This window comes from Dromaius novaehollandiae, chromosome 8, assembly GCF_036370855.1.
Source record: "Dromaius novaehollandiae isolate bDroNov1 chromosome 8, bDroNov1.hap1, whole genome shotgun sequence".
NCBI lineage: Eukaryota > Metazoa > Chordata > Aves > Casuariiformes > Dromaiidae > Dromaius > Dromaius novaehollandiae.
In genome coordinates this window covers 9,284,662-9,312,124 of record NC_088105.1, presented here as the reverse complement: position 1 = coordinate 9,312,124, position 27,463 = coordinate 9,284,662, and the positions used below count along the sequence as shown (strand labels likewise).

General features: G+C 42.6%; 1 protein-coding gene and 1 non-coding gene across 4 annotated transcripts in view; both read left to right on the top strand.

Annotated features, from left to right (window-relative positions):
- COP1 (COP1 E3 ubiquitin ligase) overlaps positions 1-27,463 on the top strand; it is a 134,916-nt gene that overhangs the window by 95,112 nt on the left and 12,341 nt on the right. For all 3 annotated transcript variants that reach the window (XR_003259314.2, XM_026101024.2, XM_026101025.2), the window contains exons 16-18: positions 759-876; positions 4,836-4,960; positions 6,096-6,256. Coding sequence is in view for 2 of the 3 variants with exons in the window: in XM_026101024.2 (XP_025956809.2) it covers positions 759-876; positions 4,836-4,960; positions 6,096-6,256 (404 nt within the window). In the remaining variant the exon portion in view is untranslated. The remainder of the gene's footprint in view (positions 1-758; positions 877-4,835; positions 4,961-6,095; positions 6,257-27,463) is intronic.
- On the top strand, positions 19,376-19,512 carry LOC112983779 (small Cajal body-specific RNA 3). Its single transcript, XR_003259331.1, has one exon. It is a non-coding gene; the product is annotated as a small Cajal body-specific RNA 3 (non-coding RNA).

The following is a 27,463-nucleotide window of genomic DNA, read 5'->3' as shown; positions in this document are numbered from 1 at the left end:
TTTTCCATTCTTTTTTTTTTTCTTTCCCTTTCCTGGGAATTGACATTTAGTTGTGCAGAAAATTAACTATATCACTAGTTCTGTTGCAATTCCTTTTATGTGGTTGTGGCAGTGCAACACATCTGTGAATTAGTTCTTAAGAACTGGAGTTTAGTCTCTGTTTTCTCATTAGCAGAAATGTTAATTCTCTCTTGATTTGTAATGAAATCAAAGGACAGAAAAGGAAAGCAGAAATACAGAGGCTATGCATTTAGGACACGTATGAGAAACTTAGTCCATATTTTCCATGATCCAAATTAAGTAGGAGACAGACTGAGTCTTTAGCTTAGGCTTCTTCAATGTTCCAGAAGGGAACAGATTGAGGAGGGGAGAGGGGCACAGAATTGGAAACGGGCAACTCGAATGGCCAGGCACAGAGCCAGGAAGGAAAAGATGGGAGTGACGAGAGTCCTGTTAGCTGCTGTCTTGCATATGTGAGGGATGGGCTAAATAGGGCTCGGGCGAGGATGCATGCATGCGTACATGCACGTGTGCACCTTCTCCCCCTCCTCCCCCCAAAGGCTGCTTGGACCCTTATGGACCCAGTTTGGGGTCTAAACACTCCTTTCATACAGTACAGACTGTTTATCCTAGATGAGGCTTTAAGTGAGATGTGAAAGCTGTAGTCAGGATTTCTGTTGTGAGCTGATTAACTCTCAGAGATCCCTTGCATCTTTCCTGTCGAATAAATTTTGCCTCTTCTTTCTTCTCATCTCCAGATCACTGTGTTCACTACTATGATCTTCGCAACACTAAGCAGCCCATCATGGTGTTCAAAGGGCATCGCAAGGCAGTCTCCTACGCAAAATTTGTGAGTGGGGAAGAAATTGTCTCTGCGTAAGTATTTTCTTTTACGTAGGCTATAAACTTGGTAGCCCTTGGTTCCTGGCACTCTTCAGGTCCTTTTCATAGACACGGTTGTGCAAGTTCACCTGTGTGGGTGGGTGCGCATCGCGTGCATGCGAGCTCCTGTTTTTTCTAGGAAGCAGATTGTGGCTTTTTGTAAGACAAAAATAGAAATTCATTCCTGGTGTCACTTGGCTCTTGTAGAGCCCGAGAACTTAGGAGGAATATAAAGACAACGCGATCCAAGTTCTGACCACAAGCGCCGGCTCTGGGAAGCTGCAGGCAGACATTCCTTCCGCAAAGTGCTGTGTGGGCTGAAGGTGCTACTGAGCAGGGCCCGCTGCGGAGGGGGGTACTGGCAGAGCCCTGAAGGCAGTGATTTCCAGCAAAAGGGCAGTAAAAAAACAGCTGATGAATGACAGAAGTGATCAAATAGTACTGCTAGGTCTGAAAAGGATGTTTAGCCGCTGCCTAAAAGCAACTCAGAAGGACTGAGTGGGCAATTTTGTGGTAATGTCCTAATCTCTTCTGCAAAGGCCCTTTTTTGAATTAAACTTGAGTTAGAAAGTAGTCAAGGAGAAGCTATATTTTGTGGTCCTAATGGTATGCAGCTTTTCAGCCAGGGTAGGCCATAAGGTCTGCTATGGAGACACTGAAGAATAAAATTCTACAGCTTCTGCTCAATTACGTGGCCAGACATGTCTGCCCCAAAACCAAATGCGTCTGTCTCGGTTCGCGCTACATTTTCAATCTTGTGGGAATGAGTGTGTCTGTTGGATTACATGGCGAGAGGTTGCTTGCGTGACTTGGTACAAGCCTCTCATGAATAAAACAGAGGTGAGCCCCTTTTACGTGATGGGGAAAATGCAAGCAACCTTTGGGGGCTGCAGGCTGCTAGGAAAATGTTTGATCTCAAAATGCTCATGTATAACACCTGAGGGCGGCAGGGGTGGATCACAGGGGAAGATCTAGCCCCGGAAAGTATGCTTCCTGCTTTGTACTGAGTAGATGATTATCCATCTCAGTTTTGTCCTGTGTTTTCACACAGCTTGCTCTAGAAGCCTGGAGCCAAAGCAGAGCATTTTAAGGTGTACGTATGAGTATTCAGCTGTTAGTGAGTTACTCTCATCTCAGCTGTCTGATGGAAGGTTCCCCAGTGATTTCCGATACTGTTTATATTTAATTAGTTCCTTTCTTATTTCCATTAACATTATAGCTCTCTGTGCGGGTGTAAACTCATACCTAGAACACAGAGCAAATTAATTTGTGCTTTGACCAAATCTGGATAAGAAGGCGGCATTTAATAGAAGTGGAAGGAGGGAGGGAATGTTTTACAGCCACGATCAAGTGACATGTCATGTGTGGGATGTTTTGGGACCAAAGAGCCCTGTCCCATTTGAGCTGGCCATCTGGGAATGCTTATTCCCCGGGGGAAATATCGATAGAGCTGTCAGACTTAGGTGGGCAACAACAGAGTGAGGGAACTGACTGGAGGGGTTGCATACCTTTTTCTGTGTGTACAGAAAGAAATGCTGAAGAGAAGATTGTTTTTCCTGTCTGTCTTTTGAAAATTTGGGAGAGGAGGGAAGACAGCATTGTCTCCCAAGAGCAAAGTATTAATGCCTTCTGAGGAAAAATATATGTATATTCAGATTCTCTTGCTTTTTAGCTAGAGTTGTTTTATAGATGCATTGATTTATTTTGACCTGAGAGTTAAGTTTTGACCTCTGGGATGTTCAGAACTGCCTACTGTTTAGCACTATCTATTGATTGTAGTGCTGATTTACAGAGAGGCTGATTTAACAGAGCAGCACATCCGTGATCTTTTTTGGAAAAGGTATGAAACCAGGAGAGTACTGTAACATCAAAAGGATCAATGGCCTTTTCCCCTCCTTGCGGTACAGTGGCAGATAACTTTCTTCTTTTATGGCACACTTACTCAAAGCAATGAAAACAAGGCTAGAGCTTGATAGGAATTTGTTAACAGTAAAATATAATATATATTTTTATATATTTATATAAATATATATATATTTATATTTATAATAATATATAGTAATATATTTTAAGTGTTTTTATTTTAATGAAGAGATTTAGAGTGTATAATACCAAAATACAGAGGTTAAGTGCCTGCATAAAAGGTGGTCTTGATGGCTTAGTTAATAGCAGAAGCTGTCACAGGAATCTAGTAGCTTGGAGGTCACAGATTAGTCTCTGGCTGCTTTATCCTGCCTTCAGAAAAGTTTGTTCTCCAGGTGACTCTGAAGCTTTTAAAAGCAGTGTTTTAAAAATAATAATGCTGCCCTAATAGCACAGGAGGTGAATCCATGGACCTCTGGGCCAGAAAAAAGTAATACGCATCTTTTTCCCCTTTCCATGAGCTGTGATGGTAAGTAGAAGAGAAAGGAAGGGAGAGTAAACTGCAGCACAGGGCAGCAGTGAATGTGGACAGGGAATGGAAACCAAATGGTTTTAGGGTACCTGTGGTCAAGACTTAAGACCAGAAATTTATTTCTGCTCAAGCCCCCGTACTAACATAAAGCTCACAGCCTTCATTCTGATCTGACCTCGTGCTATTATTACAAATGACTAACAAATCTGGCTGCGGCTCTCTTATCACTCCTCTGTCATTACAGCCGTCAGGTCTGAGATAAGGATTCTGCAGTATAGCATGAGGTGCATCTCTCCCCTTCTGTTGAATATTTTTAAGTAAATGTGACATTGGTACAGAGCTAACGTGTTACGTCAGCAGTAATATTTTATGGATATTGGATTATTCCTTTGACAATACTCAGAAAAAACAAGTTTGATATGACTTGTACTGAGGGACTATTACCTGCTGCCCTGCCCTAGGAGACTGTCTGGTCCTATTTTCTCTTTCAAAATTAAGGCTGGAATAGCGCTATCTATTTTTTTCTGTCTCCCCTTTCCTCAAAGGTGGGGCTCCAGCATTTGTTCACAGACTGTGGACTGTATCACCGTAAGTGATCGAGTGCTAGAATTGCAGAGCCTGGTGAGTGCTAGAGAATAACTCCTGGGCAGTAAGAGAGGCTCAAAGTCCCCTCAGATGGGGGAATAAATTGATCCTGAATTTCTCTAAAACCTGCAGTCTTTGTATCTCAACTGAGCTCTGCCAGGCAGAGACAACTATCTCTGCTTCCTTCCTTTTGCCAAAAGCAAAATGTTTGCTCACAGTAAATAAAACAACATTTTTACATGCAGGCATATTTGCATATGGGGTAACAGTGAAAAACATCAATTTTGATATAATCCCAGTAGGGTTTTATATTTTAACAGTAATATTTATCTTTACTGTCAAGATGAAAAAGAAAGTTTGAGATCTGTATTTGCATTCATACAGTCTCAATTACATATGAGAAAGCCACATCAATTATAATGCTAATAAAAACTCTGCACCCTCATAGGTTTTTATATGCCACTGATTAGTATTGGACAGAATCATTGGAATTGGGCATCGTGCTTTCAGGGCAGCTGGAGGAGGAGGAGACTGCTCCTTACCTTGAATCCTGTAAGGGCATGAATGAGAATTTTAGCCATCGGGCAGAAAGGAACAGATTTTGCTATGCTGTAGAGGTTAAAAATATATATATATTCAGCATGTCCTGCATAGGTGAGGATATGGAGGAGGCAATGATGGCCCAAAGGCTATTCAGTTCAGTGGAGGACTCCACAATCAATAGGTGGAAAGGAAGAGTAATACTTCAGGGAAGTTTTGTATTCAAACGTGTAATGCATTTTGACAGGCCTTTAAAATAATGTGATACCCTTCTGAGTTCAGCCAGAGTTGCATATGATTGAAAGTGGGATAAATCTCCTGGAGTGCGCTAAGACTTCCCACACTTACGTTGCGGGCGGGGTACTAAGGAGCAGTGTTTCAAGCTGGATTACCTGCCATATGGCAGCAGTGTAAGTTTAGGTGTTGTTTTCAGGTCAACAGACAGTCAGCTGAAGCTGTGGAATGTGGGGAAGCCTCACTGCTTGCGCTCCTTCAAGGGTCACATCAATGAGAAGAATTTCGTAGGGCTGGCATCCAACGGAGACTACATTGCCTGTGGTGAGTAGAGCAGCCATCCAGTCAAATGCTTATGCGACTCCGCAGAGCTGCTGCCTCTTCAGCTGCAAAGCACACAAGGAATTGTACCAAGTAGCTGGAATGACTCTTATAGAAGATCATTGTGAGCTTCCACCCTCCTCTCCCTTTCCCAGAGAATGGTGTAAAGAGTCCTAAACTAAAGGAGTCTGTACTTAGTTCCCTCCATTTCAGGTGGGTTCTTTGTACGTGATGATTCAGACTTGCTGTCACCAAAAACTTGACTACTACCATAGTTGCTGTTGTTATAACTTATTTCTTTTAAGGTGATAACTGGCAGATTCCCCTGCAGCTTTCTAAGGAAGTACAGTAGCCTGGATCATTTGAGCGGTCCTGTAGTTGTCATTTAGTATGGTATTCTGCATGGTGAAACCATAACACCCTCACTCTGAACAGCTTTCTAGAAGACCACGTCATCCTTAAAAAGTAACTCCTTTGGCAGTTTGTCTTTTTACTGCTTAAATTGGACTGTTAAACCTCTAAATCCAGAGGTCTTGGTGAGAAAACGGTGGCAGACTCATCACCATGGGATATGTAGGACACCCATTCCAGCATTTACGAGAGGACCTTGTCTTGTGTATGTTCTGATGTTTGAACAGCTTGCAAGGCAGAAATTGGGGTGGATTTAAAAACAATGCAAGTGTACTCCATTTAGTGCCTCTTACTCAAACCTCCACAGACTAAACTGTCATACTTGATTACCACAAGCAAAACTGGGAAAATCTTACCTACATTATAGCTGCAAGATTGAGGATACTGGCTGTAACAGTGTTTCAAGCTGTAGTGTAGACGCCCTGTTCTGCTCAGGCAAAGTGCTACACCCTGTGGAAGTTGTGGAGTAAGGTTAGGATCCTATATATTTTGCAAGTGCTCTGCATACCACAGTTCTATTTTAATAAAGCCTTGATGCGCTTTTAAGCATCCTGAATGTTTGCTGTGGAGCAATCCCAGTTATCAAGGCGCCACAGTCATTTGTGGTGAGATGATAACTAAGAGGAATTCTATTGTCTTTTACTTAAACAGTGAAAGAGCTAAGAAACCTTATTTGTCTGTGCGTGCTTCTAAAACATGATTCTGTATATTTACTTTTTATTTCTAGGAAGCGAAAATAATTCCCTTTACCTATACTATAAGGGCCTCTCGAAGACACTTCTGACATTCAAGTTTGATACAGTCAAAAGTGTCCTGGACAAGGACCGGAAAGAAGATGACACCAATGAGTTTGTGAGTGCTGTATGCTGGAGGGCACTACCGGATGGGGTAAGTTTTCTGCTCTGCCTCCCCAGATGGGTGCTGAAGGAATGCCTTCTGATCACTTAGGAAATGGCATTGTTGAAGGTCCGACTGCACTTGGTGTTTTCCTATTTATGAATATTGCAGAGCAGATCGATGTTAGAAAGTGAAGATTTGCAGGATAACTGAAATGCTCTGGGCTGGGAGGGAAGGGAATGCCCAGGGGATAAGAGGCTGCTGTATGTTGTGTTCTTAACTGTTCCACCTGAGTGTCTGGATTGCTTTACTTTTGCATCTGAAATCCCAAAACCAGCATTGCATTTAATTTTTTGTGTGCACGTTAGCAGGGTTTTTGTTTGGTTTAATAAAGGCACCTAGAGGGTCCATGGCGAATATCTAGGAGCCTTATTTAAATGTTACCTGTCTATATGAGCTGGTTTGTTGAAATACAGGCTCTATGTGTAGATGAGTAAATGAGGTAAGCACAGGCTGCAGTTAGCTCGATGACTATTTCAGTGACAGCTAATTCATATATATAATGTGTGCTAATGCTGCAAGCATACCTGATGAACTTTTTGTGAGAGTGTCCCTTAGGCATGGGATTGCTTTGGTGAATAATAATGCTGCTTTTAAATCCCAAGTGTTCTTGAAAACCTTTCATAAAAAACTTGAGCAAATAACTCTTGTACATAAGTGTTTGCAGGTGAGATACTTAGCTGGTTTGCTGGGAGAGGGAAAAGGGGAGGTCACTGTCTATATATAATCTCTCAGATAGCTAAAATGGAATGTTGCCTAGTTGATGTCCTGAGACATTGCAGTCGAAAAGACAGGATTTTGGAAGGTTAACATCTACTACTCTATTTCAATATGAAGAAACTGCCCCCACAGTTGTGATTCAAGTGCCTCTGGCATAAACTTATTTCAGATAGATGCTTCTGAATCAAAACCAACCCTTTTTTTGGTTTGAAAAAAACATGCATCTGAATTCAAAGATTGCACCTTTGATTTATGAGTAGGAAGCAGGCGGCTTTGGTTTGAATGGTAGAAATGGGACTAAATGACAGCTTTGCTAGCTTTTTTTCTGGCCGGGAATTTAGAAGGACTTAGTATACACAGATGTCATGTCTCAAATGAAGAGTGAATATTGAAAGTTACATAATACATGTTTCTGCTGAATAAAATGTACTGCAGGAGCTTGTGCATCTCTAAATATCCTTTTCTTAATTTTCTTTACTGCATTATTTTCTGTTGGGTTGTCCTGCCCACTTAAACTTCGTGAGCAGCTTTTCAGTAGGCAATAGAGTAATAGTGATGTCCCACCCTTTGTGTTATTTCTGTTGTCCTCTACTTCTTATCACAGTCTTTCCTGTGATTATCATGTTTTTACTCTTGACAAACCTTCTGTTTAAGCAATTGAGAAACTTTTGAGCAGTTACTAAGGGCTGTCAAAGAATTAATCATAACCAAAGTGAAAAATTTTGCACAACAAAAATAGAAGAATTTAACTGTTAAATCAGGCCTATGAAGACTGCACTAAGAAATATTCAGACCTCAGCATACAGAATCTGTCGCCATTCTGATTTTGTCCATCTTTCCTCTACTTTTCTCAGGGTTTCTTTTAAATTAGTATCTGTTTCTCCTGCAGCAATCATAGTTACCTGGCATTAGTTTGTAAAGAAAGTAGCAAAAAGCTGCTGTGATCTGAGTGCCACTGGGCTGAGTGTTTTGCTTCAGTGTTTTACCCCCTCTCTGCAGTGCCTGCCATCCTGCTTTGCATACTGAGCAACCAGTGCAACTTGCTTTTACCAAGAGACCTTAATGTTTCCCTGTATCATACCTCCAGTTTCCCCTGAGACAAGAAGCACTCTTCATCAGTGCATCTGCACATCTCTCCCCCTTGCAGTGGCGCAGTGGTCTACTCAGACCTAATTGAGACTTTTCTCATGTTCTTGGTAAATTAAATTACTACACAGACAAAGGTCACTGATATCCACAGAGCCTTGCTCAAATGATGAAACTCTTATTTTCCGTTTCAATAACATTTCTTCAATTGGAATAAGTTCTTCAAATGGGCTTTGTACATACAGACTTTCCTAAAAGCTGACATGTGTTTTAATGATGCTTGGGTGAACTAGGCAAGGCTTTTGCCTTGCAGTGCTATCAGGATGTGCAGGAGCCTACGTCCTATTTCTGGCTTAATTGCAGACTGATCCTGAGGGAGTCACTCTGCCTTAGTTTCCCTAAATATAAGATTTTCACTACTGGGTGGTGATGCCTACCCTACTGCGGGGTACATGTGTCAAAGCAGCTTCAGGCGAGCAGCACTGCAGATCTCGGCACAGGCTCCAACACCTGCCCGAGAGCCATAGTCAACACCGTGGGCAGGCTTTATACTGCTGTGGGTGTGCTGTTCTTGATACCTTGCTCGGCTGGTTCAAAACAGTCTTGCTTGTCTCCGTGGCAGTGGTCACTGTGCATTCAGCTCAATTTGCTACCTGGAGGCTTTCCGATGGGGAGAGCGAGGTGCCGCGTGCGAGCTGCTCCTCAGGGCTCCCCGCTGGAACAGCCTCTCTCCAGTTTCCCTGTGGTGCTGCTCTCCTGGATAGCTCTTTAATTAACCTTTCGCAAAGAGAGGAGTGAGTTTCAGATCTGTCAGTTTTCTTGGGAAGCATGAGTATGTGTACTCCTTCCCTTCATGCATTTCAGTGCAGAATCCTGGATCCTAATTAAAACCAAACGAAAACTTTCAGATAAAATGTCACTGGTTCATTCCTATACCTATTTTTGTTTGATTCAAGCTTTTACTTCCTCCTGAGCCAAAGTCAAGCTGTGCCAGCAGCCCTTGCCAGATTTCTTTTTCTTCTCTCCTCTGTCTTGGTCTTCCTTCGCTTACAAAGATGCAGAGACTTTTCTGCTATAGCTGTCACCTCTCCAGCTGCACAGGCCTGGACAGCACATTCTTTCCACGTGTGTCAAAGCCATAATGAGATAATGAGCTAGAGAAATTGTTCTCCGTACATGCTCATTACCATTTTGCATCAGGCTTGTTCACTTTTCAGCTCTTACATTTAGGTAATGTTTAGAAACGAGTAGTAGCTTGTATGCTAACGTTCGTATGTTGGACTCTTCAAAAACTTCTCAACATGTACATCAGGAAGCAAACCTCTGCTGCACTTATTTTAATGCTGCACTCTGGAGAAAGGTAGATGGACCTTAAAAATAAAAAAGCACATATTTACAGTTTGTGGGGAATACCATTTCTCACTTATGCGCCTCAAAAAATTGATCAATGTTTACAAATAGAAGGGAATTCAGGAAATTTTTGGCCTTAGTGGCCTGATAATGTAATATAGTGAGTTAGAAGCAGAGCTAGGGATACGTTTCAGAACCTTCCATGAACCAAATCCTTTTATTTCGCAAGTCAAAGATTTTCTAATATTGCCTGTGTCATCCTTTGTTGCTAGCACCTAAGCAGGATTTAGCCAACTTTATTTGAAACCTAGATCTGGTCTTGAGATTGCTAAGTACTTTCTTCTGTTTCATTAGGACATAAGCATCTGCAAGACTTTCTTGCTTAGGGAAGGGAAATTACAGTAGTAGCTCACTGCAGCTGGGCAGGTAGCTATGTCTTTTATTCCTCTTGGGAGGGTACCTCTAGTTTTGTCTAGGACTGACAGCTGATACACAGGTAGTGTTTAGAGAAGATGAGTTTTCCCTTATGTCCTGCATGATGTTTTCCCTCTTCCTAAGGGGGACACCCTTCATCCAGACCTCATTTGCTGTATTGCAGAGTTCAAGGTGCACCTCATTCATTTTTGTTGTATTACATCTCAAGTAGCACTGCCCCCTCTCCTCGTCACACTTAGTGTTTCTAACAGAAACAGCTGTCAAAAGAGCAACCAATGCTCAACCTGCTTCCAGGAGAGCAAAAAGGTATTACTGCTGAGCACAGAAGCAATTTGATTATGTAGATTAAGTGTGGCTCAATCCATCATAATCGCTGTAAAGAATCCATTTAATTTTGTACCTGTTTGCACGTGTGTTCATTACTGCAGATAAGCAGGTAGCTGGGGAAAGATTTCTTGAGCAGAGATATTGGGGTTTTGATACCAGCAAGGAGATGCAGATAAGAGCAGGAAAATGCCTGCAGGTAAATTAGCTAAGGTTAAGCTTTATATTATTGTGGGCGGGGAGGAGGGAGACAGATCTTTTGAGAACAGCATTGCAGATTTTAGCCAAGAAGTGTCTTCATAATTAGTCTTATATCCTTGAACTTCTCTTTGTTAACCTGAAGGAAATACTCTCTTTGAACAGGCTTTTGGTGCATCCTTTCAGAAAACAAGCTGCTTTTTCCATTTATTTGTCAGCTTATTTCTTGATTAAAAGTTTTTTGGCTTATTTCTTCATTCAGCTTTATTTCTTGATAATGTCTGACTTTAATTCTTTAGAAACCTTAATTTTTCTGTGATAAACTGGTCATTTAATAGGACTGAATCTGGTCACTGATAAAAAGTCTCCATCCTTTGTTTCCCAGTAGCCTAATAAATGATACGCAACATACACATGAGCTAGTCAGGCACTCTGAAAATTTACAATCAGCAAATTGGCTCCTTTCACTGGATTTAATTTCCCCAGTATAGATTATTGCAGGAAGTGATTCATTGCCGTTTTTAAGCGCTAATTAATTTGGATGACTTATGAACAGTAAAAATGAAACCTCCTTTGTCATTCCCAAATAACCAAATGCGTATTCAGTGTCCTTCTAAATAACTTGTATTGACTGTAGCCGCATCTCTTGTAACTTGAAAGATTAATTTCAGTGAAAGTTTTGGGGAAGATGACTGTAAGACTTTATTTTTCATTCCACTTTGCTGCTGAAAAGTCTAGGTTTTTTTTTTTTTTTTTTTTTTTTTTTTTTATAATTTCCAAACAGCTGAGGATTTTGACTTACAGTTTGATCTCACTTTTATTTTTGCAGCATTCTCAAATGCTTGTTCAGATGAAGTTAAGATATACCTAAGAAATAATCTAAAGCTTAAGAGAAATGCTTGCATTAAATAGTTAGACCCAAACTGTCCTTGGTCTCCCTCTGATTCCAGGTATTGCATAATTAGTGGTGTGAGTAGCTCTAAAGGGAGCATTTCCATGGCAGGGATCGGCTGTTTTCTGACTCGCTCTTTCTTTCATAGACCGATGGAGCCTGTGTGGCTAGGCTAGGCTTCTTGCAAATTAGCCCATAGCATTCATGTGCAGCATCTCTCAGATTGGTATTCTTCAGGTTATGCTCTGGCGTAGTATTGCACAAGCGCTTCATCCTGGAAATGCAGCAGTCTTCGCGTTCTCTCCTGTGATCAAAATGCGTAACGGTTTATGGCAAGCGCAGAATGATCAGCTTTTGAGATTTGACTTTGGTCAGATTCCTTCTGCTTTTCAGCCTGAAGATTTTCAGAGATTTTTCCTCCTTTCTGTGGAACGTGTCTAAGCCGCGTAGCATGGGTGCTGTGAAGCTCGCTGTCTCTGTGATGGCTTCCTCTTCCTCTCTGCTGCATGCTGTGTTCTTTCTGGCCATCTGTGACCTTTTCAGCTGAAAGTTTTCTTTGACTCAAGTTTTATTTAGCTGCTTAACACTTTCCAATCTCATATACTAAGTTGCTTGAAAACTATTTTTATATGCAGAGTAATTTCTACCTTGCAGACAAAAAAAAAAATGTCGCAACAGGTTCAGTATGTGCGCTGCTTTGTGCTGAATGTGCTCATGTTGTTTCATACCCATATCCTTCCAAATGCTCACTTTGGGGTCCTATTCTTTTGTGTCACTAAAGAGTATTAATTAAAGAAAATACCTAAGTGACTAACAATATTTTACTCCTCATCACAACCCTTGGAGTCAACTGCTGAGATATTCATGGAGAATAATCGTACTCTATTATTAATGGTTCGTGCATTATATTGAAATTTCAGTGTGTTGACACTTCAGTCCATGTGTAAGACCATCTTGGTAATGTGATTATGCAAATTGCAGGGTTTAAGAGAAAGTGTTTAATTTATTTTCCATCTGTTTTGTACAAGAAAAAAATATTGGTCAGTGCTCTTTCTGTATTGCCTCTCCCCAGCTCCAGGCCTCCCTCTGAGTTTTCTCCCTGTGCAGACGGTGCTTGCTCGCGTGGTCTGACAGTCGGCACTGCTGTCACAACCGAGCACAGGCAGAGGTACAGGGTGTCAGCCAACCGACTGATAACACTGATCTATCTACTGTGCTTCTCAGGTCTAGTGCATTTGGGGAAAAAGGTGCATTACACCACTTACTTTCCTGTTTCGGGGCTCGAGGTGACATGACAATAGGTAGGTAGTGTGCAAATGGATGTGTTAACTCTTCCTTTTCTGTATGCGGAGCGGCTGCTGTTAGAGCCTCTGCATGTAGAGGGGATGAGTCTGTTGCTTTTGTTCAGTGTTTGAAGTTCAGGTCCCCTGTGGTACTGCGAAACTCTGATATCATTCGAGCTTCTATTTTAAGAATAGCCTTTCCAAGGAGTGTAGGTGGTTTGTTTTTTTCCTTGTTGGTTTTAAGTTTACATTTGCAAACTCGATTTCTCTTTCCTCCTGCAAGGCGAGGTATAAAGAATACATATCCTTTTTTTTTTTTTCTGCCTAACCACAGAAAATTGCCAAGGGGGTAGTGTTTTTTGAAGTGAAGGCAGATCAAAGTTGCACGTAGTTCTTGAATGAAGGCAGTGTTTACACTCTCAGACTTTTGTAGCTGTTGTTTGCTCCCCAGTGTATCTCTTCTCATGTCTGCAGAAGTAGAAAGCGTGATGGAGATGGGTCAGAGGCCCTCCTTATTAAAGCCACCTCTTAGAGCTGGTGAATGACATAGAAGTTGGCATGACTCAGAGTACTGTAATGTGACAGCTTCACCAGTTGATCCCAGTGGTGCAGCTGTACAGATAATGGATTGCAGTTAATGGCTAGTGTAAACAGAGGTGTGAGCAGGCGCCTGTTGTTTCCTAGGCTTTAAAAAGAAGAGCCTGCCAGTCGGGAGTTGTGTTGGTATGATACACATTTGTGAACAGAGGAAGCAAGAAGTCTCTGTTCAGCTGTCAATAAATTTGTAAGTAGATGTTTCTTTCCTGTTGGGCCTCTGCTGCTTTAATATCCATCAATTCTTTATTCAAGTCCGAGTCTTGTGATAGCTGAACACAAGTCAGGAATTTCAGCTGGAACTCGGACTTCATTCCCGTCTCCATCTTCAGCTCCCTGCTGAACCATACATGATGTTACTGCTGCACTTCAGCTAATAGCTTGTGTGTATTGTGTGGCTCTTTGTACAAACTATATCCCGAACAGTACCACTTAACAGAAAATCGTGTGTGTTAGGGTAATACTCAGAGACCCCTTATATTACCTGCTGAGGTGGGGGGAGAATAAAAGCAGATTCATATTCAGAGAGCATTTCTTCTTAGAATTAAGTAATTGTATGACTGTCAGTTCTTCCCTTCCCCACCAAACCTCTGTGCTGCTGCTGTTAGGCCTCTTGCTCTGAACTCTGATATATCCTAATGGGTTCTTAAGACACTGATTAAATAATTGATTAGGCTGTTGTAAGGTTTGGATTTTTTCAGATGGTGTCTGGAAGCATGGAAACCTACTTTGAGTTGCGAGCTCCTCCTTCTCCATGCTCGTCCTGTGTGTCTTGTCTTTCCGTGGGAGAAGTCGGCCTTGCAGGCTTTCACCCTCTGTGGTCTTAGGGATGAAAGGTGGCAAGCCTGTTTTCTTCCTTCCCTCCAGAACCCTTAGCCTTTGGGTAAGGACCGTCCCTTACATTTCCCCTTTTATAATGTTGCTTCCCCTTTCTCATCCCATGTATAGTGAGCCTGGAGCCAAAACCTCTTAAATCAGCAAGTCATTTTAGGAGGCAGACAAGTTTTGAAGGTACGTTGTGTACTGAGTCAGCATCTATTGCCTGGATCTCAAGCTCCAGCAAAAGCCAGTCTCCCATCTGGGTCAGTCATGAAGACTGCATGAGCAGCCTCTGCCATCCTTTTTACTCTTACGTTCATGCTGGATCTTTTTTTCCTCTCCCCTGGAAGTGCCAGCTATCTGCTGAATGCTCTGGTTGCCACAAAGTGCCCGTGAGATGAGGTTTGAACAATTCTGGATAACCTCAGTAAGCTGGGTAGTATTCAGTCAGACGATGTTGTATGAAGCAGATAAAGAGCATCATTTAAGATGGTAGGAGCCACAGGGGAAGAGACACATATTTCAGTACTTAGAGTTGGTGCAAAAGGAGGAGTCTGGTGCCAGACCAGGAAGGACAAGGAAGTGATAGTGGAGTAGGTTTTCAGAAGCCATCGGCATCAGGCTAACCACCACCTTTGAAGTCGCCTTCAGTAGAGCGGCAGAAATCCCACGCTGAGGGCGTTCAAAACCCTCGCTGCTGGTGTTCTGCTGTCGCGGCTGTTCAAACGGGGCTTTATCACTCGTCCTCTTCCACAAGTGACACACTGCTTCAGTTACCATCAGAGCAGGCTCCCATTATTTTTTCATTTTTTGGGTGCATCTAACCTATGGCAAGCTCTGCCAGGGCACCTGCACTTAGTAGTCATAGTTCATGAATCACATCAGCCCTTTGCTCTAGTGCTCCTAATTAAGCAGTTTTAATGGCAGGATTTAATGTTTTACAGAGTCTAAATGAAGTGGAAAAAATACGAACTAATTCTTTTTCTTTCCAACACAAGATTTTGAACAGATAATTTAACCTCTAGGTGAAATGGAAGTACTAGCACAGAAGTATTTATGCACAGGTAACTTTGTCTGCAAAAGCTTTAGTTTATGGAGGATTCTACGTTAATAATTAGTGCTTAGCTTTGGAGCACATGTTCTGAAGGTTTTCTAACCTTTTCTGTCTTTCTAATATCAGTACAGAAACCCCAAAGTGTCCTAGAATGCGGGAACTTCTGGCCAATTTAATGCCAATGACAGTATTAAATCAAAAAATACGGCTTTTCAGACACTCTTTATTAAAAACGGTGATTTTCCAACAGCCAGACGGCTTTTTTGTATCATTTTAACCTATTTAAAGATGACTGGGTTTCTTTCTGGTGTGTTGCGCAGATCTAATTGTAACTAATGCTAGATGAGCTAGACTACCTAGGTGCATGAAGTAAAAACAGTCACTACTTTGAAAGCCATCTTATGTCTGAATTGAGACTCCCTGGATATGTAATTATTTTAGATATATAGGATATACCAGAATTATTATATCAGTATTTTCTAAGGAAGGGAATCCAGTACAGCAGGAAAATACCAAACAGGTCAAATTATTTGGTAAATTAGTGAGTAGGTCTTGGACAGAAACGACACTGTTAATGTCAGGGTTAATCAGCTGAATAGTTGTGTTCACCCTTACAAGTTGTTTTGAATTCAGTGAGGGAAACAGTGCTTCAAACAACTTTTTCTTACATACTATTATATATCATAATCACTTCCTAATCTCTTATCTGATTGCTAAAGCTGTAGAAAAGCAAGCCGTTTGCTGCTTTACTGGACTTTCTAGATGTACTTTGTCTGAAGTGAATATTAAGTTAGACAGGTATAGTCTGGGGAACTGGCAGATGAGACAACTGTATTGTTTCCCACTTGCTCATAATAATGAGAGATACTGTAGGAAAGATAAGAAATATTACATTTACTGGAAGGAAAGACTGGTTCAGATCCATTTAAAAAAAAATCAGTTTACCTGTAATCTGCAGATAGCATATAAATTAACTGCAGCAGGAGGAGGAGAAGTTGCGTCCCTTCCCACTACCTCCATGGGCAGAGACTTAACCTTGTTAGCCAAACCTCAAAATGTAACACTGGCATGAATGATTTCCCCTCCCCCTCCCCCCCCCCCCCCCCCCCCCCCAGTTTCTCAGTTTGCCAATTTGATTGTCTGAATCCTTGTTGCCTGTTTCTTCCAAGGAAGACTTTGTATAAAGCAGACTGCTCTGGCCAAATTTGTTCTTGTGTCACCAAATAATAGAAAGCCTAACTAGCCTGTGAAGTATGGGCTTGTGGAAAGCCTTGACTCATTTAGAGTGAAATTTCCTTGGTTGGAATAGGAGGAGAATAGTGCTTTTCTGTTTGCGTCTTGTTTTGGAACTTGCATGTTGGCTCTAGCGTTTTAAAGGCTAAATTCAGGCAAGCAATGGCCAAAACAGGAGAGAAAATGAGCTGGAAGTTGAATACAAATGTTCTTATGTAGCATGAAAGGCTTCCCCTCACCAGAGGCTTTCTGTTTTTGTTATTTTCATGTTCGACTTCAAACTTGTTGTTTTACAGTGTGAACTGTCGCTTTGTGCATTGTGAACTTCCAAGTTTTTGTTTCAAAAACATCTTGGTCACATTCTGCAGTGGTATTTATTGTTCCCATATTGTTCCCATGTGCTCCTTGTTTTTTCCCCAAGAGCAGAGCCAACTGCTGTACTGATCACGTAGCTGGGGACGAGGACCTCCTCCTTGTAGGCCCACCACTGTTCACGCTGAACCTGGGACTCACCCGTTCTGCAGTGGGGAGGGCAGCGGAGCTGTGAAAACTCATCTCTGCTCAGACTTTTAAAGTTCTCATTGTGCTCCTTTCTGAGCAGAGTATGCTGTGGTTTGTGGTGGTTTTATGACGCAGACAAGTGTATCTTCAGCCAGGCTGAGGCTCCTGCATTATCTCTAGATAGCATATGAATGTGGAATTTGAGCCCAGCTCACTACAAATAAACGTTAATGAAATAATGAATCTAGTGCACACTAAGCCACACTGTCCCTCCTTATCCAGAGAAACACATACCGTGGTGATTTTTGAGAGGCCATTTTTTAAATTATAATTGACTTCTTCACTGGAAGCTGTGGTTGCAGGAGCATATGATCCTGAACTGTTCATAGGAGCTGTCTCTTCTCCTGAAGATTGTAGATATGCACCTAGGTTTGCCGTGATACGAAATAAGTAGTGTTTAGTCCTAGTGGACAACAACTGTTTTTGTCATCGTAGATGCAGTACGCTTTGTCCTGTATTTCTTACCATCTCTGTTTTGAAATGTTCGAGGAGTCGGCCGCCTCGGGGGCAAGCGCTGGGCAATTGCCGTTGCTCTGGCTCAGGTCACCCTGATGTCTGAGCAGTAAGTCAACAGCAGCCTCTACTCAGAAAGAATATTTAAAGGGTAGTAGTCTGGGGAGGGTGGAGCAGATTAGCTAAATAATCAACTGCAAGAAATGTTGGTTGTCTTTCCTCACCCTCATTAGCAGAGCTTCAGGTGTGCATTCAAATAGTTATGTAATCGAAAGGTATAGAACCAGAGGTGCTGACTTCAGCTCAAGGCTTTTTGTTCACTCATAATTCCAGCACAAAAATGACATGCTTTTTCTCATTATATGCTTGAATCTTTTTAAACTTCCTTTTTGCTATTAGTGTCATTTGTAGCTTAATGGATTTCTTTATTGCTGAACTTTTTGATATATTATTGCTAATCTTTGCATGCATTCAAAATGACAATGAGTGTTTAAAAACAGTCATTTCAATTTGAGATACCTAGAGATTTTTTTTTATACTCACTGTGTGAAAATAACTCCAAGGGTAGAAAAATTATCCATTGTAAGAGAGATGATTTTACTTGTGAATTGGGTTTAAAAATAAGATCTTCCCAGTTCCTGGGACCTGGATTTCCTATTCATTGCTCTTTGTCAAGATTAATCAAGAGAAAGACTTAATCCAGAACAAAGATGATTGAATTGTCCTCAAACAGTGATGTAAAACATTACCCAAATCTCACTTTACTGAAATACTTTTTTTTTTTTTGGTCTGGTAATGCTAGGAAATTGTGACCGTGTAAGAGCTGCTCATGATATGCACCATATGAAGAAGCATGCTTTCTCCTTCTTTGCTGGCTCATTAGAAAATGAAAAGTTTTCTGTTTATTGGAATAGGTCAAACCTGTGTATTATAGTAGGCAGGCAGAAATTATTTTGGCATGCAATAAGCAAGAGCAGTCTTCTACCTGTAAAGCTTAGAGGTCTGCCATTCCCGGGTCGCTGCTGGGTTTGTGCATTGCTGGGACAGAAAATCAAGCACCTTAATGCGCTTGTGTTTTCACCTTTGTAACCCAGGTTCAGAGTCTGGCAAAAGATTAACAAACAAGGACAAATTTAGGCTCCAGCTATGCGAACGCATTGAGGATCCTGTAATGGCACTGCGTTCAGGAGAGCTTGGGGACTCCAGCAGTGGCAGGTGCTGGAGGGCAGAGCTGAATCGCAGTCGGGGTGTTCATCTGCTCCTCCTTGCTGTCTCCAGGCCCTCCTCTGCACGTCAGGTGCAGTGAAGCTAACATGCAAAAACATACTTTTAAGCATTGATACCTCTTCAACCTCCCGTTTTGCAGCAGGAAAGCATGTCAAGCATTCAGGTTATTCTGTATCTCCACTTACAGCCCAGAACAAAATAATCACTTTTCATCTGTTTTGTATTTTGGAGGGCCAAGGGGAAAGTGTGTGTGTTGGAGGAGGGATCGTGCAATTCAAGCATTTCCAGGCTAATGCGTGAGCGTGACATTCCATCAGTTCACTTCAGGACTCTTGCCTGAAAGTGGTCCGTGCTCAGTAACATTGGGAAGCTGGAAGGACTCACTTCAGATGCGTGCAGCACGTTCAGAAAAGCAGCTTGTTGTTTAGTGGCCTTGCTGGAAGGACACTGGCACTTGGCATGCTATCGTCACGCTGTTCCCTGTAGTTAGGAGCCGAGTCGAGGCCAGGAAATTTGGAGGCCTGTTAAAGACAGTGCAGTTCCAGGAGCTACTGCTAGCTAGAAGTCATCTGCTCTTTTAATCCCAAATGAGCTGTTCCCTCAAGTGGTTGATAAAGGAGCCTTAGGGGCCTAGTTTAATGCTGTTCCGCATGTGCGTGTCCTGTGCAGCCCCTCTTTGTTGTGGCTAGAAAGATTTAGACTTTTGGAGTTAAACTTGCACACTTATTGTTGTTTTTCTATTGTTTGAATCCTTTTCTTGAGCTTATTTGCATGCATGAAATCATGTTTCATTTAGGATTTGATGCAGTCAGAAGCCTGCGGTAAAAAGACCGCAAAACAAAAGGCCTTTTTAATCATGAAACTTTCTAGAACTGGAAGCTGTTGGGACCAATTGGGACCAGCCGTGTGGGCAAAGGACGTGTGTTTTGCCCACTGTTGCAGTCTTCCTAGAGTGAAGTGGAGGTCTCTGTCTGCTTTGGGAGAGCCCACTGAAGTGGATCGTTCCCCTCCATACATGCGTTTTGAGCTGCTCTGTCTCGAGACGGCTCCTGTAGCTGCCGCAGCAGGTAGCTCTGCAGCCCAGCCCCAATGGTCCTGCCGCGTGGCGAAGGCCACTTAGGCAAGTTTTTGTCTGTAATTTCCAGAGCCTAAGGGTATTTGCCTATAGTTAATCTGGCTCTGTATTTTAAAACAAGACTATAATCCTAGCTATTGGGCTTCATATAAAAATGCCTTTTTTCTTTAACCTCATTAGGTTTAGCAAGCTGGCTTTAGAGGTCACTAAATTTGTGTTGGAGAAGCGTACGCAGGTGGAGCAGGGCTGCATGCCCTGAGGGTTCCCCTTCCCTCTGTTCTTTTTGCTGTTTCAAGAACCAGTAACAGTTTACAGCTATTGAAAATTATTGTGTAAACCCCAACAAAGCAGTTTGTGCCAGTTATTTAAAAAAAATATATATATATATATATATATCCTGGGTTGTGAGTTCCCTGGGATGCCAGGAGCCTGGTCTCCTGGTGGACCTGGATACCACCGTTCAGACGGACATCGCCATCTGTTTAAATGAGCTGGTGCTTCTAGTACTTTAAAAGTGTCACAGCCTCCTGGTCCAGACCCTTCCTTTCTCCTCAGACTGGGTCTGCTAAATCCTCAACAGACCTTACCATGTTTGTCTGCCGGATGAGTCCACATATACTGAAAGGGAAAGTGGGTAGGATTAAAAATTGTTCTCTCTGATGTCTGGGATGATGATTAAGTGCTGGCCTACTGCCTGATTACTGTCACTGTTTTGCAGAAGTGAGACAGATTTGGAAGAAGTGGCTGCAGCCATATACGTGAGAAGTTGTGCCTTTAACAGCTGATTAAGGAAGTGGCAGTCTCCATTTGCATTTGGGGTTTTCTTTTTTAAAGAATTACATTATATTACACATGAAGTTGATAGTGTTTATTTATAGCATGGCTGAACTGGCAAGTTTCTCTTGCCGTTCAGTGCACCTGTATTTCACCTGTTGCATGCTTTGCTTTACTGTCTGTTTTTTACGACTTCAGTGCTGACAGCCCTTGTTCTTCTAGTCCTTGACCCGTCCTGTGCAGACATATGAGCCTGTATTGTTTCCTATTTTGTTTTTGTACTTACGCTACTAGACCGACTGCCTATTATTTACAAAGTCCAGGGGGGGTTGCAGATTCAGCTTGACAACTCTTCTCTGAATTACTTAATGGCTATAAACCAAAAAGCCCATGCAGAGCTTCAGATGACTTTTCATCTACTGTTGTGGAGAATGCCTGGTAGGTGAGTCCCACTAATTTTGCTCATTTGTGTCCTGTGATTAGTATAATAGTAAATGTGATTAGAATTCACGGGCTACCTCCTGGTATTCCTCGAGGGGAGGTAAGTTGCAGAAAGGTGAAGGAGTAGCTGAGGAGAGAAAGTGGAAGGCGAATGGAAGAATAGGCAATTTCTCTGTAGTTGAAAGAACTGTGTGTCTGGTTTGTCTGGTCTTTTTTCCTGTCACGATCGATGAACTTGTCTAAAAACATCTTATGTTTTTCTTCTGACTTTAATCTCTGTCCTCAGTGGGTTTTTTTTATTTTTTTACATCCTCCATTTTTAAAATATTGTTTTAACATTTGAGTCATCCAGTGATTTCTCAAGAGCGTTTCTGTTGCTTGTTTTGCTTATCCTTTTGGATTCTGGGATGTTTTAGATGCATGGGATCAGGGAAGCAAGCAGTGGAGCCCAGCTGAATCCTTCAGATGACGCAGAGTTCATTATAATCTTTGAAGAGTTCATTCTGCAGAACTAACTGGAAGGTGCCATGCTTTGCACTCTTTGCACTAAGGCTATGTTCTCATTCCCAACACCGGAGGTATAGCCATCTTCTCTTCCCAACCTCTTCTCCCCCCAAATAAATATGATAGAGAAAGCATCAGTAATAGGGTATTAGAGAAGCAACTTAATATGTCATCTGTACTCTATATGGCTTTGTTTAATGAACTTCTCCTTTTATGTACAAGCAGACCTTTATTCCTTATTAAAATTCAATTTATTGTACTGTCTTTCACTACTAGTGATACAATTTGGTAAACAGTGCTGATATTGTGCAGTGTGGCCTTAATTTGGGCTTCAGTATGTCTTCTGAGAAAGATCTTTGAATCCTTTACAATTTACAAACGAAAAGTATCTCTTGTCTTGACAATTTTGCAAGCACAGCCCAGTCCGATTCCACTCCCTTTGGCGTGTGGTCATCGATAATAAGGCTTTATGGACACCACGTTGGCCATGAGTCAGTGTGACTCCAACCCTGTTCTCAGGTGTCAGCTCCCTTGGGTGAACAGGGAGATGGTTCTGTTGCCTGGGGGAAGGACACCCAGCTCAGCTGACTCGTCTTTATCAGTGTTTACCCTGTAGCACAGGAATAGAAGACAGTGACCCTTTTTTAACAGAAGTAACCATGACTCGAATATGTACAGGGAGGAGATCTGTTAAGTAAAACTGCCTTTTTTTTATAGCTAGTTACTTAAAATAAAATTGCGTTTCTGATATTAAACACAGTTGGATATCATCAAAACCTGCTGTCTGCACATGTAGGTTCTAACCATTTTTCGTTGTCAATCTCAAATTTATTGACATATCTTCTTCTGCATAAATTTCCTGCGGGTTCGTAGGATGCCCTGACCAGTGAAAATATATAACTGTTTACTGTGCCACTTGGTGAATTCTGAAACAGTGTTGTGAGAAAAGAAAGCTTCTTATTTCTAGAGACTAGAGAAGGCCACATGGTATGGTGAAGTTTGCACTGCATTGCAGGAGGCTTCAGGTACGTAGTGCTGCACTTGATCCTGTTTAAAACATTAGTTGAACTGAGTGTTGAAGGAGAGCAGGCTGTGAATTATTCCAAGATTAATGGAAACTTGTTTTACCATAATTAAACTTTCATTCTTCAAATCGAATTCCTCTTTCCCAAATGGGTGCATGGTATAAATAGCATTAGCATCGCTATGATTTCATGAAGCTTATAGGCTTGCTAGCGTTAACAATATTTGTGCTTTGACCTTTTTTCTCCGCTCCCCTCTGCAGGAAATGCTTTGCCCCTTTTTTCTCACTGGGTCGTGCTGATCTCACCTCTGCAGCACACGCAGCCCTTCAACGCAGCCCTTCAGGTTCTAAATTATCTTACAGGTCCTTGACCTTGTGCCTTTCCACCGAAATCTCCCCAGCTTTCCTGACACACCCCACATCTCTTTCCAGTCTGCTGAAAACTGTGTGAAAACACATTGCGTGTTCAGAGCCGCAACTTAATTGTGTATTTTCTCCTTTTTTAAACCTGAAATGGCTTAGACAGCTAAGTCCTGGGTCATCTGCGAGGCAGGTACCCTTCTTTCCTGTTGCTTTTACTCTTTCCACCAGGAAGTATGGTCCCCTTCATTGGATAGAAGCAGCTTACAGGGATCAGATAGCTTTGCTTTCCCATTGTGCTGGTCTTGCCCTTGTTCCCCAGCCCTTGCTGTAGTTGGGCTTGCCACACAGATGCAAAAACCCTCCACCTTGCCCATGTCCCAGCCTTAGCTGGAGTATACCAAGCATGCTGTCATTTTTTCCCCCATAGAGAGTATCCACCATGTTGACACTTAGACACGTCTTCTGTTCCAGTTGCTGTTAAAAATATTATTCCTGGCTTAAAGAGAAATCAAGACTGATTTTCATGGCTGTCAGACTTCTGGGCCATCCAGAAGCACAATTAGAAGGCTTGCAGATGCAGTGAAACAGTCATACTTCTTTTCCAGCTGGCATGAGCAAAACATTCAGAGTAGTTAGTGTTTTGCATATATCTGGGCACTTGAATCCCTGTGGAACATTGATTCCAAGACTCATTAATGAAACAGTTGGGATTTTAACATATGTCCAGAATTTTCAAAGTTGGTTTAATTGTGGAAGGAGAGTCGGAGGACTGGCAAAAAGTCTGAATCACGTTCCTCTCTAGACCTTCGCACAGCTAGGTTTGGATATCATGGATTACATTCTCTGGTCAGCAGGAAGCTTGTGAGAATTTCTGGCCAAATATCCTATCTCCCTGTCTGATGCTGCCCCAAGCACAGGGCTGACCGCCCACCGCTGCAGCTGGCTGCATTGCCACTGCGGATACCATGTGGCAGATACCACGCAGTAGCTGTCAGGGTTCCCATGTTGTCACTGTAGTGTCAGGGTTTGGTTGATTTTTTTGGTTTGGTGATGGGATTGTACTTGGAAAATGGATGGCTGTGTTCAAGGAGCATTATTATAGTTACAGTTAAGGCAGGCAAATTAAATGTCAGAATTAAGGTTGCCTTTGTGACCTTACTTGAGCCCTTTTGCATTTCTGTGTCAGAACAGTCTTATGCTGGTGATTTCTATTAGGACAGTGCAGAGAAGCTACAATCAGCATGAGATCCAATTTGCTAGGTATTGTGCAGACGTATAGCAAGTGAGAGCCTATTGCCCCAAAGACTTGACAGCCAAACCATATAAAATGAACAGTAGCAGAGTATGAATCTGTTATCAGTTTTAAATAAATTGATTTCCTCAGTCCATCAGTCATTTTATGAGTTTCTGCCAAAGTGTTCCACCCTTACTGACCCAGTCAGCCTGGCTCGTCTTGGCTCCCTTAGTCATTCCTGACATCTTTTATGATTAACCCATTCTCCTGTACTGATTGCCACTGTCTGGGGTTGTAACACATTAATTGTAATTCTACTTTTGCTTTGCAGGGAGGGTGTCATGTCAGGGCTTTAGCAACATTTCTCTCTTTCAAGTCTGTCCTCATTAGCGTTGGCCAGCAGACATTCCCCCCAGTTACATAGCTGCAAGACCCCTTTCCCCTGTGGTTAGATCCAGGCTGTATCCACCCTGTCTTAGCCCTGTGGTAGTTTTAGTACCTTAATATTAGTCAAGCCTTACACTTTCTCTCTCTCCTCCTTAGGCTTTTTGACTAGACAGGTGATTTCTGTGTTGTTTCATCTTTAAATAGTATTCTGCAAGCCCTGTCTCAGACTGAAAGCTGTGCTGGGATAGTGGTAACTTTGCGGTTACTCCCAAGTCAGCAAGATTTCATGGGCCATACTGCTCAGAGGAGGAAGGCTCTGCCTCCTCCTGTTATGAGGCAGACTTCACATTGGTACTTAGGTCCCTTAATCTTGGAGATCCAGCTGTCAAAGATGCTGGGAATACGAGCTCCTCTTGGTTTCAGTGAGAACTTCTGCAAATCAGGCCAGTTTTGCTGAGAGGCAACGTTTGGATTAAGGGGACTGACAGCAGGAATCATCTGGGTCTAAAATGTTTCACTACATGATAATCAGTAACACCTAAAGCATTTCAACAGCATGTAATCGCATAGACTACAGAGCATAAACCATAATCTTGGGGAAGCACAGAGCTGGATCCGCCCTGTACAGGCTACTGGACTGAATGCTGGATGGCTGCCAGACACCATCGAAAATATCAGCCCTGCAGACATTTTGGGCAAATCAGTTTGACTCTCAGCTGTAGCCCGAGTCCTATGAAATAGTGTTTTTCTGTACCAAATAGGAAGCAAACAACAGTGCTGGATCTCAGCCTGTTTAGGTTGATGGCACAGAGGAGCACTCGCTCAAGCAGAGCTGCCACCGTTGCCTGGGTCTGCTGTGACAGTCATCGCCTGCATGTGAGAGCAGGGGGAGAGGGCAGCAGGGGCTCAGTGTGGCCTGAAATGCTGGTTTAAACCATGGGCTCGTGAAGGAATGAGCGTATTGGGACTCCTGTTATTTACCAAGATGCGTAGCTACTTAGCATGTTGTGAGCAGAGAGGTAGTGTGGAGCAGCAATCTCTTGCCCTTCTCCCATGCTTCCTGGCATGAGACTGGTGGAAAATTCTCCAAAGGTTGTTGAAGTAATTAGAGAGCTTGGGAGATTTCAGACGCTGGTCTAGGTCTTGGTCGTAGGACTGCTAGATAAGTGTCGCACTTCCCATGAGCTTTGGTGTGTGCATAGGTGTGAGCTGTGGGCTAAGAAGAGCCATTAAATGTTCTTCAAAACTCCTGGCTCGATAGCAGGTCGGACCCACTGCGTTCAGGCTCACCTGGCAGGCTGCTGTGGTTTAGGGTGGATTTTCAGCATGCTTGATAGCAGTTTGTACCCTTTGTCTGGGAGAAGAATGCGACTGGAATGGATTTCTCATCAGCAAATAAGCAAATACTGCAGTTCAGAAACAGAGTGTTTATTACGAGAATTAAATCTCAGCGGTATTTCTCCCTGCTTTTTGTCTTCAGCTTCTCGTTGTAAACATCTGGATTAACCTTGGGCAAATCCACTGAATGCGCTGCCTTGGTTTCCCCAAATGGCAAAGGAGCATAATACTAAGCTACCTCACCAGGGCGTTTGTGACACTTTAATTAATGTTGTAATGTGTCTTTGGTTCTGCTGATAAAAATGTGCTATGTAAATGCTAAGTTGTTTTTACTGATTGGATTGTTAATTAAATGTGCACATATAAATGATTTATTGGCATTATAGAATTAAGTTTTAATAATTTAAAATATTAATATCAAGGTTGTTAGGTCAATTTTAAGCCTATATCATTCACCTATTTGAGGCTGAAACTAACAGCACTGGGAGAGGAAGAGAAGCAGGAGGCTGACCAGCTAATCACTTACTTCTTAGCATCTGTATGTGGGGCCTGATTTAATACCAGGACCCAAACTCCAGTGCCTGGTCCAGGGGAGCCGTTGGCAATATCAACAGTGCATTGAATTTCCTAGAGCACCTGAGAACAAGCTTTGTGCCATCTAGCAGTGATCCCTGTTAGACCAGCACAGAAACCATTTGCCAGCATTTGGAGGAGTGTGCTCCAGTTGGGCACAGCAGCTGGCACATGGTATTAGCTTTGTATAATCAGGAGAAAGCATGAAAGAGAGGGTATCTCTGTGTGTGTGTGTGTGTGTGTGTGTGTGTGTGTGTGTGTCTGCCAAGCTGCTGACATGGACTGCCACCATCTGCTGAAAGCTCCTGGTCCAGCAGTGGTTGTTTCCCACTAAATAACATGGAGTTGCAGCCTCTAACCAGGAAGCTGTGGGGTTTTGTGTGCTCTTTGTGGCAACCCAGTCTCTGCTTTTGTCCCCTTCCCCCTGTATTCAGGCAAATGTTTTGGAGATGGATGTGGGAACGAGCTGTAGCTGACAGTAAAGGAAGGATTGGGACCAGAAGAGAAGATAGGTCGTCCTAGTGCACTAATGAGCTCAGGGACCTAGAAGGAAAGAGAGCTAATAAGAGAAGGCAGCATGTGAGGGTAGATATGGTTGGTCAAATGAAGGGATTACTGGGACTAGGTAGGAGGTTTAATCATTATCCATTCCCTTTCTAAACCCTAGCAAGACGTGGGTGCTAGCACTGGTGGATAGCTTGCTGGAGGCAAAAGGGAAACGTGGGTGGTTAAGAAAGGGAAACGCTTCTGTAAGCAGAATTTTAAAAGCTGGATTCACAAGTGGGGAGAGAAGGGAGATGAGAAGGTGTACATGGTGCTGTAGGACAGGTAGTTGAAACCCAAGAACAGGGTGCCAAAAGTAGGGCTAGGAGGGGAGGTCCCATACAAAGGACTAGGATCTCATAAAAATAAAAAGCCTAGAGGACATGGGACAGATGGTCTGGGAAAGGTGAGACTGGTCTTGCAGAAACTAGGGAATTGCTGGTGCAAGTTGCTGAGAACTCGGCAACTGAGGGTGGTAAATGTGTTGAGAATATAGCTTGGCTGGAGGCAGAAGCACTGAGCTGGCTAGAAGGAGAAGGAAAAAGAAAAGAGGAGATGAGAGGGATGGAGAAACCCTTCATGAGCGTGAAGGAAAGAGGGATGTAAGAACTACCCAGACATGAAGGAGGGCTTAAACAAATTGGCGCTTGCCCTTCCCATTAGGCAAGGAGAGTGCTGTAGACTGAAGGAGACCAAGGAGCCAGAAGCACAGT